The sequence below is a fragment of the Nycticebus coucang genome, chromosome 22 (genome assembly GCF_027406575.1).
Source record: "Nycticebus coucang isolate mNycCou1 chromosome 22, mNycCou1.pri, whole genome shotgun sequence".
Lineage (NCBI taxonomy): Eukaryota > Metazoa > Chordata > Mammalia > Primates > Lorisidae > Nycticebus > Nycticebus coucang.
This window is the reverse complement of record NC_069801.1, coordinates 16,360,672-16,374,836: the sequence shown is the minus strand read 5'-3', so window position 1 is coordinate 16,374,836 and position 14,165 is coordinate 16,360,672. Positions and strand designations below refer to the sequence as shown.

At 48.4% G+C, this 14,165-nt stretch overlaps 1 protein-coding gene across 1 annotated transcript; it reads left to right on the top strand.

Annotated features, from left to right (window-relative positions):
* Positions 1-2,244: 2,244 nt before the first annotated feature.
* Positions 2,245-2,682, top strand: LOC128575074 (60S ribosomal protein L30-like). Its single transcript, XM_053576354.1, has one exon. The coding sequence runs from the start codon at positions 2,293-2,295 to the stop codon at positions 2,638-2,640; it is 348 nt and encodes a 115-aa protein (XP_053432329.1). The 5' UTR covers positions 2,245-2,292; the 3' UTR covers positions 2,641-2,682.
* The last annotated feature ends 11,483 nt before the right edge of the window (positions 2,683-14,165 follow it).

The following is a 14,165-nucleotide window of genomic DNA, read 5'->3' as shown; positions in this document are numbered from 1 at the left end:
CAAGCTCTGTGACCTTGGGCACCTGGCTTATCCTCTCTGAGTTTCAGGTTGCTCATCTCTATCTAGAGATCGATGTTAGTACTCACCTCCAGAAACAAATCCTATTGAGAATTTTCTCTCTACTCATCAGGCACTGCTGCAGGGAGCACAGCCATGAAATGGACTTGGTCTCGGCCCTCCTAGAGCTTGAGTCTAGTTAGAGGGACTGGGGGGACAATGAGAAATCAAAAAAATAAATAAATAAAGGCTATTTCTGATTGTGGTGTCAGGTGCTATGAAGAGGACAGAACGTGGGTGATTGGGGGTGGGAATGGAAGTAACTCATTTAGGTGAAGGGCCGGGAAAGTGACATTTGGGCTGAGAGGTTCATATCTGGTTGAGTCCTAAAGATAAGTAAAAGGCAGCCATGAGAAGCCCAGAAGGAAATGGGGAGGAGACAGGAAGTGCAAGGGTCCAGAGGCTGGAATGGGCTTGGCTTGTTGAAGTAAATGGAGGCCAGTGTGGCTGTATCTTAGTTGTCAAAGTGGAGGGAAGTGAGAGATGAGGTCAAAGAGCAGGTGACAACTTGAACTGAATTCACATGTGATCCAGCAGTCCCACTGCTAGGTACATAGCCGTGAGAAAATCTTGCACATGTGCCCCCAGCGACATGCATAAGAATGTTTGAGCAGCTCTGTCCTCAAACTTCAATAAGAAAGGCCTAGAAACCAACTCAAACATCCATGAAGATAAATGAATGAATATGTGTAGAATATTCACCCAATAGAATTTTTTTTTTTTTTTTGAGACAGAGTCTCAGTCTGTCACCCTGGGTAGAGTGCCCTGGTGTCATAGCTCACAACAACCTCAAACTCCTGGGCTCAGATGATCCCCTGCCTCAATCTTTCCCAAGTAGCTGGGACTACAGGTGCCTGACGTCACATTGGCTAATTTTTCTATTTTTAGTAGAAACGGTGTCTCACTCTTGCTCAGACTGTTCTTAAGTGCTGACCTGCTGCCCTCAGCCTCCCAGACTGCTAGAGTTACAGGTGTAAGCCACTGCACCCAGCCACCCAATAGAATTTTTGGTTTTTTGAGCGGAGTCTCATTTTGTTGCTCTCAGTAGAGTTCCGTGGCGTAATAGCTCCCAATAACCTCAAACTCTGGGGCTCAAGTGATCCTCCTGCCTCAGCCTCCCGAGTAGCTGGGACCATGGTTGCATACCACAATGCCTGGCTATTTTTAGAGATGGGGTCTTGCTCTAGCTCAGGCTGGTCTCGAACTCCTGAGCTCAAGCAATCCACCCATCTTGGCCTCCCAGAGTGCTGGGATTACAGGTGTGAGCCACTGCGTCCAGCCTCCACCCAATAGAATATTAATCAGTACTCAAAAAGTGAATCAAGTGACATGCTGTATATAGATAATTCCTAGAAATATAAATTAAGGAGGAAGAAAATAGATCCCAGAAGATTAAATGAAGTTTAATACACTTTTAAAAGAATTTTTTAAAACTGAAAATTTTAAATAACATTTTTTTTTTTTGGCTGGGGCTGGGTTTGAACCCGCCACCTCCGGCATATGGGACCGGCGCCCTACTCCTTGAGCCACAGGCGCTGCCCTTAAATAACATTTTTAAGGACTGCAAATAGGTAGCTGCAACTATAGACAAAGGGAAACAGAGGCATGAACAGAGAACATCCTGGGTGATGGTGGGCTCAAGGCTGTGATGGGGACAAGGGAACAGATTAGATGTTGGTAGAAGTTCTAGCTTTGTTTTGACAGTTTTTGTTTGGCTTTACTGAAGGTTAATTTACATATGGTACAATTCACCAATTATCATTATAATATTTTTTTTATAATTTTTTTTTTTTTTTGAGAAAAGGTCTTATTCAGTCACCTGGGCCAGAGGTCTGTGGCATCATCATAGCTCACTGCAACCTCAAACTCCTAGGCTGGACCAATCCTCTTGCCTCAACCTCCCAAGTAGCTAGGGCTACAGACACCCACCACCATACCTGGCTTATTTTTCTAATTCTTAGTGGAGGCAGGGCCTCGCTCTTACTGTTACTACGCTCAGCCTTTATTATAAAATTTAGTGAGCTTTTGGCTGGGTGTGGTGGCCCATGCCTGTAATCCTAGCACTCTGGGAGGTTGAGGAAGGAGGATTGCTTGAGCTCAGGAGGTCAAGATCAGCCTAAGCAAGAGCAAGACCCCATCTCCACTAAAAATAGAAAAATCACCTTCCTTTCTTGCTCCCCAGCCATCTTGGTGGCTGGTCTTGGTTGGGGGCCGTCCCGCATCTAGGGCAGGAAGATGGTGGCCGCAAAGAAGACGAAAAAGTCGCTGGAGTCGATCAACTCAAGGCTCCAGCTTGTTATGAAAAGTGGAAAGTATGTGCTGGGGTACAAGCAGACTTTGAAGACGATCAGACAAGGCAAAGCGAAATTGGTCATCCTCACCAACAACTGCCCAGCTTTGAGGAAATCTGAAATAGAGTATTATGCCATGTTAGCCAAAACTGGTGTTCATCATTACAGTGGCAATAATATTGAATTGGGCACAGTATGTGGAAAATACTACAGTGTATGCACACTGGCCATCATTGATCCAGGTGACTCTGATATCATTAGAAGCATGCCAGAACAGACTGGTGAAAAGTAAATCATGTACATTTTTTCTTTAATAAAACTTGCTAGAGCTTGTTTTAAAAATAAATAAATAAATAAAAATAAATATAGACAAGTCAGCCTGGTGTCGTGGTGTGCGCCTGTAATCCCAGCTGAGGCAAGTGGATCACCTGAGCCTTAGGAGTATGAGGTTGCTATGAGCTATGATGATGCCACAGCACTCTACTCAAGGCGATGGAGTGAGACTCTATCTCTAAAAAAAAAAATTTAATGAGCTTTGTCCTGTATCCACCACCATAATTATGATATAGAACATTTTTATTACCCCCCAGATTTCTCTTCTGCCTGGTCATAATCTGTCTCCCTTAAGCCCCCTGGCAACCAGCCATCAGCTTCTGCCTAGACCTGTATAGTCTTGCCTTTTCTAGAATCGTTATGTACGAATGGAATCTTACAGTATGTACCTTTTGTAGCTGGGTATTTTTGCTTAACACAATGATGTTAAGATTCTTCCATGTCATTACATTAGATATGATTTGGGAGATCCTAACTACATTATTTAAAATAACTATGTATCTAACTAAATAAAAGTGATCTGTGAGTAAACTAAAGATACCTTTTCAGGCACCAATGCTGAGAATATGTCAGGGACTGAGGACTTATGGTTAATCCAATTGTGCTACCTGAAATTCAAGTTTACAGAGAGAAAATAAGCAAATGAAAGAGAGAAAGATGGGCAAGCGTCAGCTCCTAAGGGTTCTCTTTGAAGGCCAGAGTAATAAGGAGTTGGGTCTTTAAGAAGGAGAAAGCCACAGGTTTGGGAGGTGTGACATGTAGGGAAAGGATCTGGGATCTCATTTCTACTTTTAAGAACTCTCTTCTTGGGTGCCATTAGAGAAGGATTGCAGGAGTAAGGGAGAGGACCAGCTGGAGAAATTTTGGTGTCAGCCTGGGTGGAGGGACTTGGCCTGGGGTGGTGGAGACAGAAATGGACAAAGGTGAGGAGGGGGATCAGGTGTATTTCGGAGACAGAATAGTAGCCGAGATCATCACTCTGAAGTATTTAGGGCACAGCGCCTGGCACTAAATCAATGAATTTAATTCACATTAATTTACAGAAAAGACTTACAAGGTCTGGCAATTAAGTTCGTGAAGTCGTCCTAGAAAAAGTACTACATGCCTCATTGTTGAATATATCACTATGGTCACCTTTGAAATACTCCCCTTGGCCATCTGGTGAACATAGTAATATTCAGCAATGAGATATATAGCACTTTTTCTAGGATGAGTTTGAGAACTTAACTGGCCTTTTTTTTTTGGTTTTTTATTTATTTATTTATTTATTTTGGCTTTTTTAATTTTATTTCGTTGCTTATTTTTTATTTCTTTACTTTTTTTTTTGTTGTTGAGACAGGGTCCCACCCTATGCCCCTGAGCAGAGTGCAGTGGGCGTGGTAGCTCACCACAACCTCAGACTCGGGCTGCGGGCACCCCGCTGCCTCAGCCTCCAGAAGCCGCTGGGATTACAGGCGCTCGCTCACCACGGTGCCCAGCTGGGTTTTTCCATTTTTTTCACGAGTCGGGGTCTCACTGTGGCTCAGGCGAGTCTCGAACTCCTGAGCTCAAGCGATTCTCCCTCCTCAGCCTCCCACAGTGCTGGGATTACAGGCGTGAGCCACTGCGCCCGGCTTAACTGGCCTTATAGCACAGCCCTGTTGGCTTTTGGAAACAGCCTCCCAGCCCAGGGCCTGACATTCTATAAGTAGTCAGCAAACATGTGCTGAATGAGGTGAGTTACCTCCTCAGGCTTCCCCGAGCGGTCCCCCTCTTTCCCCAACCCCCAGTGCTGAGACCTCCAGACTCTTTCCCACCAGCTGTCCCTGACTCAGCAGCGGATGGTCTTCTTTTGGAAGGCCTAGGAGGGGGTGCTACTCAGCTGCATTCAAGGGATCCCTAGGTGGGGGAGAGTCAGGTGTATGGCTGGGTCAGTTCCCTTTTACGAGTGTCCCCTCCCATCCTGCCCAGTGATGCCTGCCACTCCAACACCACGGGGCCCAGGAACTTGTGTGAACACAACAGAAGCAGCTGTGAAAATCCTTCAAACTGAGATAAAAATAGTCATGTCCTCTCCTACCCCCAGTTCCCTGTGGGCCTGGACATGTTTATTTGCTCAGCTTTAAAGCTCCGAGCCATTCCCTAGACCATGAGCTGAGGGAGGAGGGAGGGGCCCAGGAGGTGGCTTAGAGAGAGAGGGGCAGGTCAGATATGCCTGGATCCCACCTCAGAACGTCTGAAACACATCCTAAAAGACCATCGAATTGGAGGTGCCTGTGGCTCAGTGAGTAGGGCGCCAGCCTCATGTACTGAGGGTGGCAAGTTCAAACCCAGACCCGGCCAAACTGTAGCAAAAAAATAGCCGGGCATTGTGGCAGGTGCCTGTAGTCCCAGCTACTTGGGAGGCTGAGGCAAGAGAATCGCCTAAGCCCAAGAGCTAGAGGTTGCTATGAACTGGGATGTCACAGCACTCTACCAAGGGCAACAGAATGAGAGAGTCTCTAAAAAAAGACCATCGAATCACCCTCTTCTATCTGCCAGATGGGGAAATCATGACTCAGAGAAATGCTAGGACTTGCTCAAGGCTCCCTGTTTTGTCACTGCTTGGCCCTCTAGAGGTAACCCAAGGGTGCAGGGAGGGCCCCCTCTTTCTCCCTCAACTTCAAACAGGAAGCTTCCACAGCTCTTATCCAAGTGGCCTTGAGCAAGTCCCAGGCACTCAGTTGAGGCCACTGTCTGGTCATAATCCCTGCTAGGTCAGTCTTATCTCCCAGGCCTTGTACATGAACTCTGTCTGCTGCTCTGCTGATTAATCCTTGGGGAGGGTTTCTGACCTAGCAGCAGCTTGAACAAAATCGCTAAAGATGAACTTCTTCCCCACCCCGGGAAGAGGGTGCTGGCCAGGGAAGATGGAGGGATTAGAGCTACTCTAGTCCTCAGCTTGAAGCTAAGCAAGCCATTTCCTGCATGGGGGTCGGAGGTCAGGGCAGGAGAGTGGGGAATTAGCGGGAGGTCTAGGGAGATAGAGGGAAGATGGAGAAGCTAGTGAGCCTATTTCCTAGGGGGATGGGGGAGAGCTCCATTATTTCTAGCTCCCACACAGGCAAAACTTTACCTAATTCATGTTCAAATTCCCAGGGCCTAGAAGGGAGCTGGCACACGGTAGGCATTTAATGGTATTTATTAAAAGAGACAACAGACGAATAAATGAAGCTAAAGGACCCTTCAAATTGCCGTCCTCTTCCCACCCTGTTGACCCTGACACTCATACAGGGCACATCTGGAGGCCGCCCCCGCTGTGTGTCCCAGAAATGGTCAGCCTCAGTGTTAGGATGGTCACCCTGAAGAGTGGCATTCTGGAGGATATCCACAGATGTTCAATGATAGATAGGCTCACTAGAAGGGAGCTCGCCATGCGGCAGGGGTTTTTGTGAGCTCTGGTCACTGCTGTGGCGTCAGCTCTTAGAATATAATCAAGTGGGCACCCAGTAAAGAATCAGATGGGGTCAGATGGGGCTGGGAAGCCGAAAGTCAAACCTCATCTTCCAATGGTTCTTTCCTGCAGGACTTCCCAGAGCCTTTAAAACACAAATTAATGTTAATTACACTGTTAATCATACACAGTGGCCTTAGGTTCAGGGCAGTCTGGTGTCTCATTGCCCTGTATTTCCCTTCAGATGGGATAGCTCAGCCTTAGGGACAGGGAAGGAAGTCCAGCGACAGACAGGTGCCCCATCTGATGATGTACAGGCAGCTCTTGGCCCAAGAAAGGCAAGGTCCCACCTCTGCTGGGACCCGAGAGGATTGTTGGGAATGGCACTGGAGAGGGCTGGGGGCAGACACAGCCTTTTCCCCACAGGAAAGAGGAGCGGGGTGAGGTGGGCGAAGCCCTCTGGCCCACTGTGGGGGACAGTGATGGAGGGGCTGGAGGTATGAGGCCCCCTCATTCCCCACTCTTATTCTGTTGCCCTCCTGGCAAATGCACATTCAACATATATTTGTCCAATACCTACGACACCCCAGGCCCTGTGCTAGTCACTGGGGACCCTTGTGCGAAGAAGATCAAGACCTCACCCTTACGGTGCTTGCTGCCCTGGGGGGGGAGCAGCGGGAACTGCAGGTATTCTCACTGTTCTCTGCCCCACGCCACCCACTGTGTCCCGCTGGCTGACCGGATGGACAGCATCAAGGGCTGCATGTCCTCTGGGTTTGGTTCAGCCAATGGAAGGTGCCAACAGGATCCTAGAGGACAGGAAGACAGAGATCAGCTGGGGTATTTATTCTCTGGCTCTGTCCTCATGGGGCCCAGGGCTGCATCCCTGCACAAAGACTTTTTCCCCATTGCCACTATCTCTGGGCTCCATTCTCTGCTTCTGCCCTTGGTCCTTCAAGCCCGGGGGTAGGATGGGCTCCCCACTCTTATTAGCCTCAGACACTTCACTGTCCCTCCTTAGTCTCTCCAACCCTGTCCCTACTTTAGTTAAATATTCTTCAGTTACCCTGTGGGGTTGATACTGTTGCTTTCTAGGCCCTTATGCTGGTTTGGTTGACTGTGACAGAGACCCCACAGAATAATGCAAAAATAAGAGAAGTTTATTCTCCTTTAACTTCAAAGCTTGAGCTGGCAGGGAACCTCTGCTCCATGATGCCGTCTGCTCTTTCTTAATTTTTAATTTTAATTTAATTAATTCATTCATTTATTTTGAGAAGAGCCTTGCTTTGCTATCCAGGCTAGAGTGCAGTGGTGTGATCATAGCTCACTGCAGCCTCAGAGTCCTGGGCTCAAGTGATCATCTCACCTCAGAGACACTGAGATTCCATTTCAGGTCCTTACACCACCTGCTGGCTTCCTCCTTCAACCAGAAGGCTGCCTGTGTCAGTCGAGGTCAAATCAGAAAACAGAAGTCTTAAGTATTTGCAATAGAAGGCATTCAAGCCTTCTATTGGGAGGATAGGATTGGCTACCTAAGTGAGGGAATCACTGAGCAGCCATGGGGGGAGATGGGGGAACCCAGAGATTAGCCACAGCTACCTCCCAGGATGGTGGGATGGCAGTCGGGGGGATGCTTTTAGCTGGACTCACTTAGCAGAAGCTGGGCCTGGCCCAGGCCAGTCCAATGGGAGCCAAGGAGGAAGCATAGGGAGAGACATAGCCTGGTTTCTCTTTTCTTCCCATCCTCCAATCTCCTGCTGGAAGCCTGCCGTCATAGGTGCCTAGGAAGTCTAGACCGCTCCTGCCTAAAGAGCAAGTCTAAGGGTTGGAGCTTCTGTTTTGTTGTTGTTGTTTTGAGACAGGGTCTGACTGTGTCGAGATTACAGGCATGACCCCTGTGCCCAGCCTGGGCCGGCGTGTCTATGGCAGGTGAGGGGAGAGATGTGGTGGCCAGAGGTATCTATAGGGCAGGTGCCCCAGGGCAGCAGGGGCCTTTGATGGGTTTTCAACAGGAGAACATAATTCAACTTATGTTTTCAAAGCATAGATCTGACTTCTGAATGGAAAATGGTTAGAAGAGGAGTAAGAATCCCCTCAGGGAGGCTAGCAGGGCATTTACAGAGGTTGTCCAGGTACCCCAGGGGGGACAGTGGAGAAGCTGATGGGCTGAGGGTGAGAGGTGTTTGAGAGAGATAAAATGTGGAACTGACAGGACAGACAAGGCAAGACACGTACAAACACGCCCACCCAAATCTGTGTCCCAGATGTATAGCCACTCCACAGGCCTTGCACAAAATAGGTGTCAATGTACACTATATACACACACTGCCACTGCACACACACACACTCACTCAGTCGACCTGCCCATCCTGCTTCATATGGAATATGTCCCTGTAGGATGCTATGTTCTTAGAAAGCTTTCAGCACCAAGTAACAGATGATCCTATTAAAATAGCCCTAAATGAAGCCAGGTGTGCTAGCGAACTCCTGTATTCCTGGCACTCTGGGAGGGCGAGACAGGTGGATTGCTAGAGCTCACAAGTTGGATACCAGCCATAGCAAGAGCGAGACCCTGCCTCTACTAAAAACAGAAAAACTAGCCAGGTGTGTGGCGAGCACCTGTCATCCCAGCTACTTAGGAGATTGAGGCAAAAGAATCACTTGAACCCAAGAGTTTGAGGTTGCTGTGAGCTATGATGCCAGGCAATCTAGCCAGGGTGACAGGGTGAGACTCTGTCTCAAAAAAAAAAAAAAAATAGCCTTAACCGGTAAGGTTTTCTCACTTCACCAGAAGACAAGGGTAGGACAACCGCCAGTCAGTTCATTCAGCAGCACAGCAGTGTCACTGTGGGCCCAGGCTCTTGCCATCTTTGGGCTCTCCTGACCTCAGTGTGTTGGCCTCTCCCCTTAGACTGCCTCCTTCATTGTCCCAGGAACAGAGAGCAAAGCAGGATTTGAGTATGGGAAGAGATCCCAAGAAACACATGTACAGGAGTGGGGAAGTGAGACAGAAAAGGGAAGGATGCCCAGAGGGGGGGATTAATGGATAAATGGGGCCCGATCCTACTCAGGAGCCCTGGGAGCCAATAGCTCAGAGTCAGAGGCTGCACACGTATCTTCCCACAAGTACGCCCAGAAAACACCTAGTGTGCACAGGCCAGGATTACTCACAGGTATCTCTCCATCATGCTCAGAGCGTGCTTGGAGGGAAACAGCCTGTTGCCAGGGAAGAATGATGTCATCATGAAGGGAAACTGCCATGATGACCCATGCTTGACTCTTGCATACCAAGAGTTTTTTTTTTGTAAGGTCTTAAGACAATACCTATAGCATAAAAAACCTTTCATAAAGATGCTTATCTAACCTCCCCAGTGGTCATGAGTTTCAACAAGAAAGCCTGAGACATAACTAGCTTTACATGTTTTACCCTAAAAGTTTGCTATATGAAGGATGTTCTCTGGAGGGTGGGTGCAGGGATCCCACCATTTCTCCAGTGCCCAAGATGTCGTTTCTGTTCATAAGTCCCTATAAAATATTTTCTTTAAAAAAACTAGATTTGGGCTCGGCGCCTGTGGCTCAAGCGGCTAAGGCCCCAGCCACATACACCTGAGCTGGTGGGTTCGAATCCAGCCCGGGCCCACCAAACAATGACAGCTGCAACCAAAAAATAGCTGGGTGTTGTGGCAGGCGCCTATAGTCCCAGCTACTTGGGAGGCGGAGGCAGGAGAATCGCTTGAGCCCAGGAGTTGGAGGTGCCACGGGACTCTAACCAGGGTGACAGCTTGAGGCTCTGTCTCAAAAACAAACAAACACACAAAAAAACTAGATTTGTGAGCCTCTTTCTTCAGCCTCTGGGCTACCTTGGCTTTGGGGGGTAGGTTTGCATAGCCCTGCTCCTTGTGGATCAAGGGCATCCAGCACACACTCAGAATTTGCACCCTGGCACTGCCATGTACACACTTATCACATGCACGACATCAGAGCACAGACAGAACATCAGAGCACACACATACATGATGCACACACACATTATAGGGCACCCTCTGCCCTGCTTCTCAATAAAACAAACAGGCATATCCCTCCCTCTGCTTCTGTCTTTGGCTTGGGCCAGAGAAGCCTGGGATGTAACATCCCAAGTTACCAGCAGGGGGTGTCCGAGAGCTGTGACGGGCTCCAGGTGTTTGTCAGCAAGTTGCCGGGTTTGTTTAAGGGTGTGTTTTGTCTCTGGGTGTGTCTGAGGGAGAGGACAGGTTTTAGGGGCTCTTTGTATGGCTTGAGTTGAATGTAGTGGATGCCCTCACCACCGATTCTAAGAACTGACTCACTCAGGCTCCATTTGGTGCTGGTCTGTGAATGGATGAATTAACAAATGAATGAGCAGATGAGTGAATGGAGGATAAAGAGAGAAAAGATAACCCAAGAGTAAGATGGTCAAAAGAGAATTAGGAGGGCGGCGCCTGTGGCTCAGTCGGTAAGGCGCCGGCCCCATATACCGAGGGTGGTGGGTTCAAACCCGGCCCGGCTGAACTGCAACCAAAAAATAGCCGGGCGTTGTGGAGGGCGCCTGTAGTCCCAGCTACTCGGGAGGCTGAGGCAAGAGAATCGCTTAAGCCCAGGAGTTGGAGGTTGCTGTGAACTGTGTGACGCCACGGCACTCTACCGAGGGCCATAAAGTGAGACTCTGTCTCCATAAAAAAAAAAAAAAAAGAAAGAAAATTAGGAAAAAGGACCTGACAGATCAGGGACGCATCAGAAGTCAGTGAATGAAGTTGGGGAACAAGGCTCAGTCTGCCAGCCTTCCTTAGGAGACCTCCCACTGTGCTCCTCATCTCTCTGGGGCAGTGACACCCCTTTCAGGAAGTACCCCCTTCCCCAGCTTCCAGTTTGAGCTTCCTGCCTTTGTGCCCTGGCTGCTCTAGGGGATGTTACCAGAGCTGTTCTGCTCCGGTTGAAATATGTGCAGTGGAGTCAGACAGACTCAGGTTTGGTTGGAATTGCTCCTCAACCATTGTTATGTGTTCCTGGCCCAGATACCTAATCTCTCTGTGCCTCAGTTTCCTCTGCTGGGGTAACACCAGTAGTTCCCTCACAGGGTTTCGGTGAGAATTCAGACAGCTAACGCACTTAGCACAGGGCCTGGCCTGCAGGAAACTCTGAACAGACAGCAACAGTGACTGCTCTCACATTCCAGCGTCCCAACTCAGATGGTCTGTCCCACAATCAAGTCGTTTGCCCCAGAACATATTGTCACCAAAGTGAATTGTGAACACCACTGGTGGGTGAGTATAGGCTCCCCATAACACTCATCTTTGCTTCATTCATTTTTTGACAAGAACAAGAATATTTCAGTGTCACTTGAAATAATGAAATGTGGCAGCGCCTGTGGCTCAGTGAGTAGAGTTCTGGCCCCATCTACCGAGGGTGGTGGGTTCAAACCCAGCCCTGGCCAAACTGCAACAAAAAAGTAGCCAGGCATTGTGGCAGTAGTCCCAGCTACTCAGGAGGCTGAGGCAAGAGAATCGCCTAAGCCCAGGAGTTGGAGGTTGCTATGAGCTGTGATGCCACGGCACTCTACCAAGGGTGACAAAGTGAGACTCTGTCTCTAAAAAAAATGAAAGAAATAATGGAATGTAATTGGAAACAAATGTAAGTATAACAGGCGAATGAATGAATGGTGGCATATTTATGGAATGCAGCCCTAAACAGTGAAAATAATCGAACTAGAGCTGCATGTATTGATATGGATGAATCTCAAATGCATTTCATTAAGTAAAAAAGCAAATTACAGAACAATGGATCAGGAGAATGCCACAATAGATATCACATTTGAATACACGCAAATGAATGCGAGGCCGGGTATAGCAATGTATAGGAATGGAATAAATATACATAGCAAAGATCATCAGAGATTAGATGGTGCCACCCTCCAAGAAGCTGGGGAGTAGATCTGGGTGGGTTGGGAATGTTTGGCAGCTACAACAGTATGTAGAAGCTTAACTTGTTTTGACTTCCTTGCATGTGGTAAAGAAAAGGAATTAATCTGAGACCTTCTGTATTTTAATCTCCACGACAATCCTAAATGTGAAGTAGGATGAAGCCATGGAGGTTCAGGGAGGTGGGATTAAGTGCCCACACTCACCCAGCCTTAGAGAACCAAAGGTGGGAACTGAACCCAGGTCCCCTGACCCCAACTGCCTCCCTGCTGGAGCAGGATGCTTGGTGTTTATTGTGGTGATTTCTTTTTTTCTTTTTTTTTGAGACAGAGTCTCACTATGTCGCCCTCAATAGAGTGTAGTGGCGGGCGGCGCCTGTGGCTCAGTGAGTAGGGCGCCGGCCCCATATACCGAGGGTGGCGGGTTCAAACCCAGCCCCGGCCAAACTGCAACAATAACAAAAAAAAAAAAAATAGCCGGGCGTTGTGGCGGGTGCCCTTAGTCCCAGCTGCTCGGGAGGCTGAGGCAAGAGAATCGCGTAAGCCCAAGAGCTGGAGGTTGCTGTGAGCCATGTGACGCCACGGCACTCTACCCGAGGGTGGTACAGTGAGACTCTGCCTCTACAAAAAAAAAAAAAAGAATAGAGTGCAGTGGCGTCACAGCTCACAGCAGCCTCCAACTCCTGGGCTTAGGCGATTCTCTTGCCTCAGCCTCCCGAGTAGCTGGGACAATAGGCACCCCCCACAGCACCTGGCTATTTTTTGTTGCAGTTTGGCTGGGGCCGGATTCAAATCTGCCACCCTTGATATATGGGGCCGGCACCCTCACTTTATCACCCTCACTTTATCACCCTCGGTAGAGTGCTGTGACATCACAGCTCACAGCAACCTCCAATTCCTGGGTTTAGGCGATTCTCTTGTCTCAGCCTCCCAAGTAGCTGGGACTACAGGCACCCGCCACAGCACCTGGCTATTTTTTGCAGTTTGGCTGGGGCCGGATTCAAATCTGCCACCCTTGATATATGGGGCCGGCACCCTACTCACTGAGCCATAGGTGCCGCCCTTTTTTTTCCTTGACAGTATCTCACTCTGCTGCCCAGGCTAGAATGTCATTGCATCAGCCTAGCTCACAGCAACCTCAAAAGCCTGGGCTCAAGTGATTCTCCTACCTCAATCTCCCAACTAGCTAGGACTACAGGCGCCTGCTAAGAAGCCCAGTTAGTATTTCTATTTTTAGTAGAGACCAGGTCTCGCTCTTGCTCAGGCTGGTCTCCAGCTCCCGACCTCTAGCAATGCTCCTGCCTCGGCCTTCCAGAGTCCTGGGATTACAGGCATGAGCTCCTACGCCTGGCCTGGATAAAAGCTTCTTTAAAAGGAGGCAGCAAAGCCTTTTCTGATACCAACCAATACTCCAATTCTTTGACACAAGTGCATATCCAACAACTCCATTCATTTCTGACACTATCTACCTGATTTTAGCATCAAATCCCACAAGTGAAAGGGCTGGGGTTCAGTCCCACAAGACTGCCCCCACTTTAGACATCAGTCACAAGTCCTGGGGACTGGAGGTTTCCATGACTCTCTCCTCTGTTTTGATAATTTGCTAGAACGGCTCTCAGAACTTTGGAAAACGCTTGACATATGTTTACTGGTGTGTTACAAAGGATAGAAATAAGCAGCTGGTTGAAGAGGCACACAGGGCAAGGTCCTGAGGGGCCCTGAGTTTCTCAAATGCCATTTATAAGAACAAAAGGCTGGGAATAGGCTTTTGAAGACAATTTGATGCCAACTTTTCTTTTTCCAGTTGGGCAAACTGAGGCCCAACTTATTCAGCACATTTATAACAGAGCCGGGTCTAGAACCTGGTTTCCCTGCCTGTCAAATAAAGACGGTCATAGCTGGTATTTACTGACAGCCTACTGTATGTCAGGGATCAACCTTGCGGGGCAGATATTCTTTATTCACTCACATTTACGGATGAGGAATTGGAGCTTCAGAAAAGGGGCATAACTTGTCCAAGGTCCTACAGCTGGTCCAAAGCAGAACTTCAATGCTACATTCCTCTCTTGAGAAAATAACAGCCTTTACCATACCATCGAAAGAATGCGGTCACCTACAGCACGCTTACAGGAAGGAAAAC

Excerpts from the sequence above, each read along its gene's own strand:
- LOC128575074 (XM_053576354.1), top strand. The coding sequence starts at position 2,293 with ATGGTGGCCGCAAAGAAGACGAAAAAGTCGCTGGAGTCGATCAACTCA.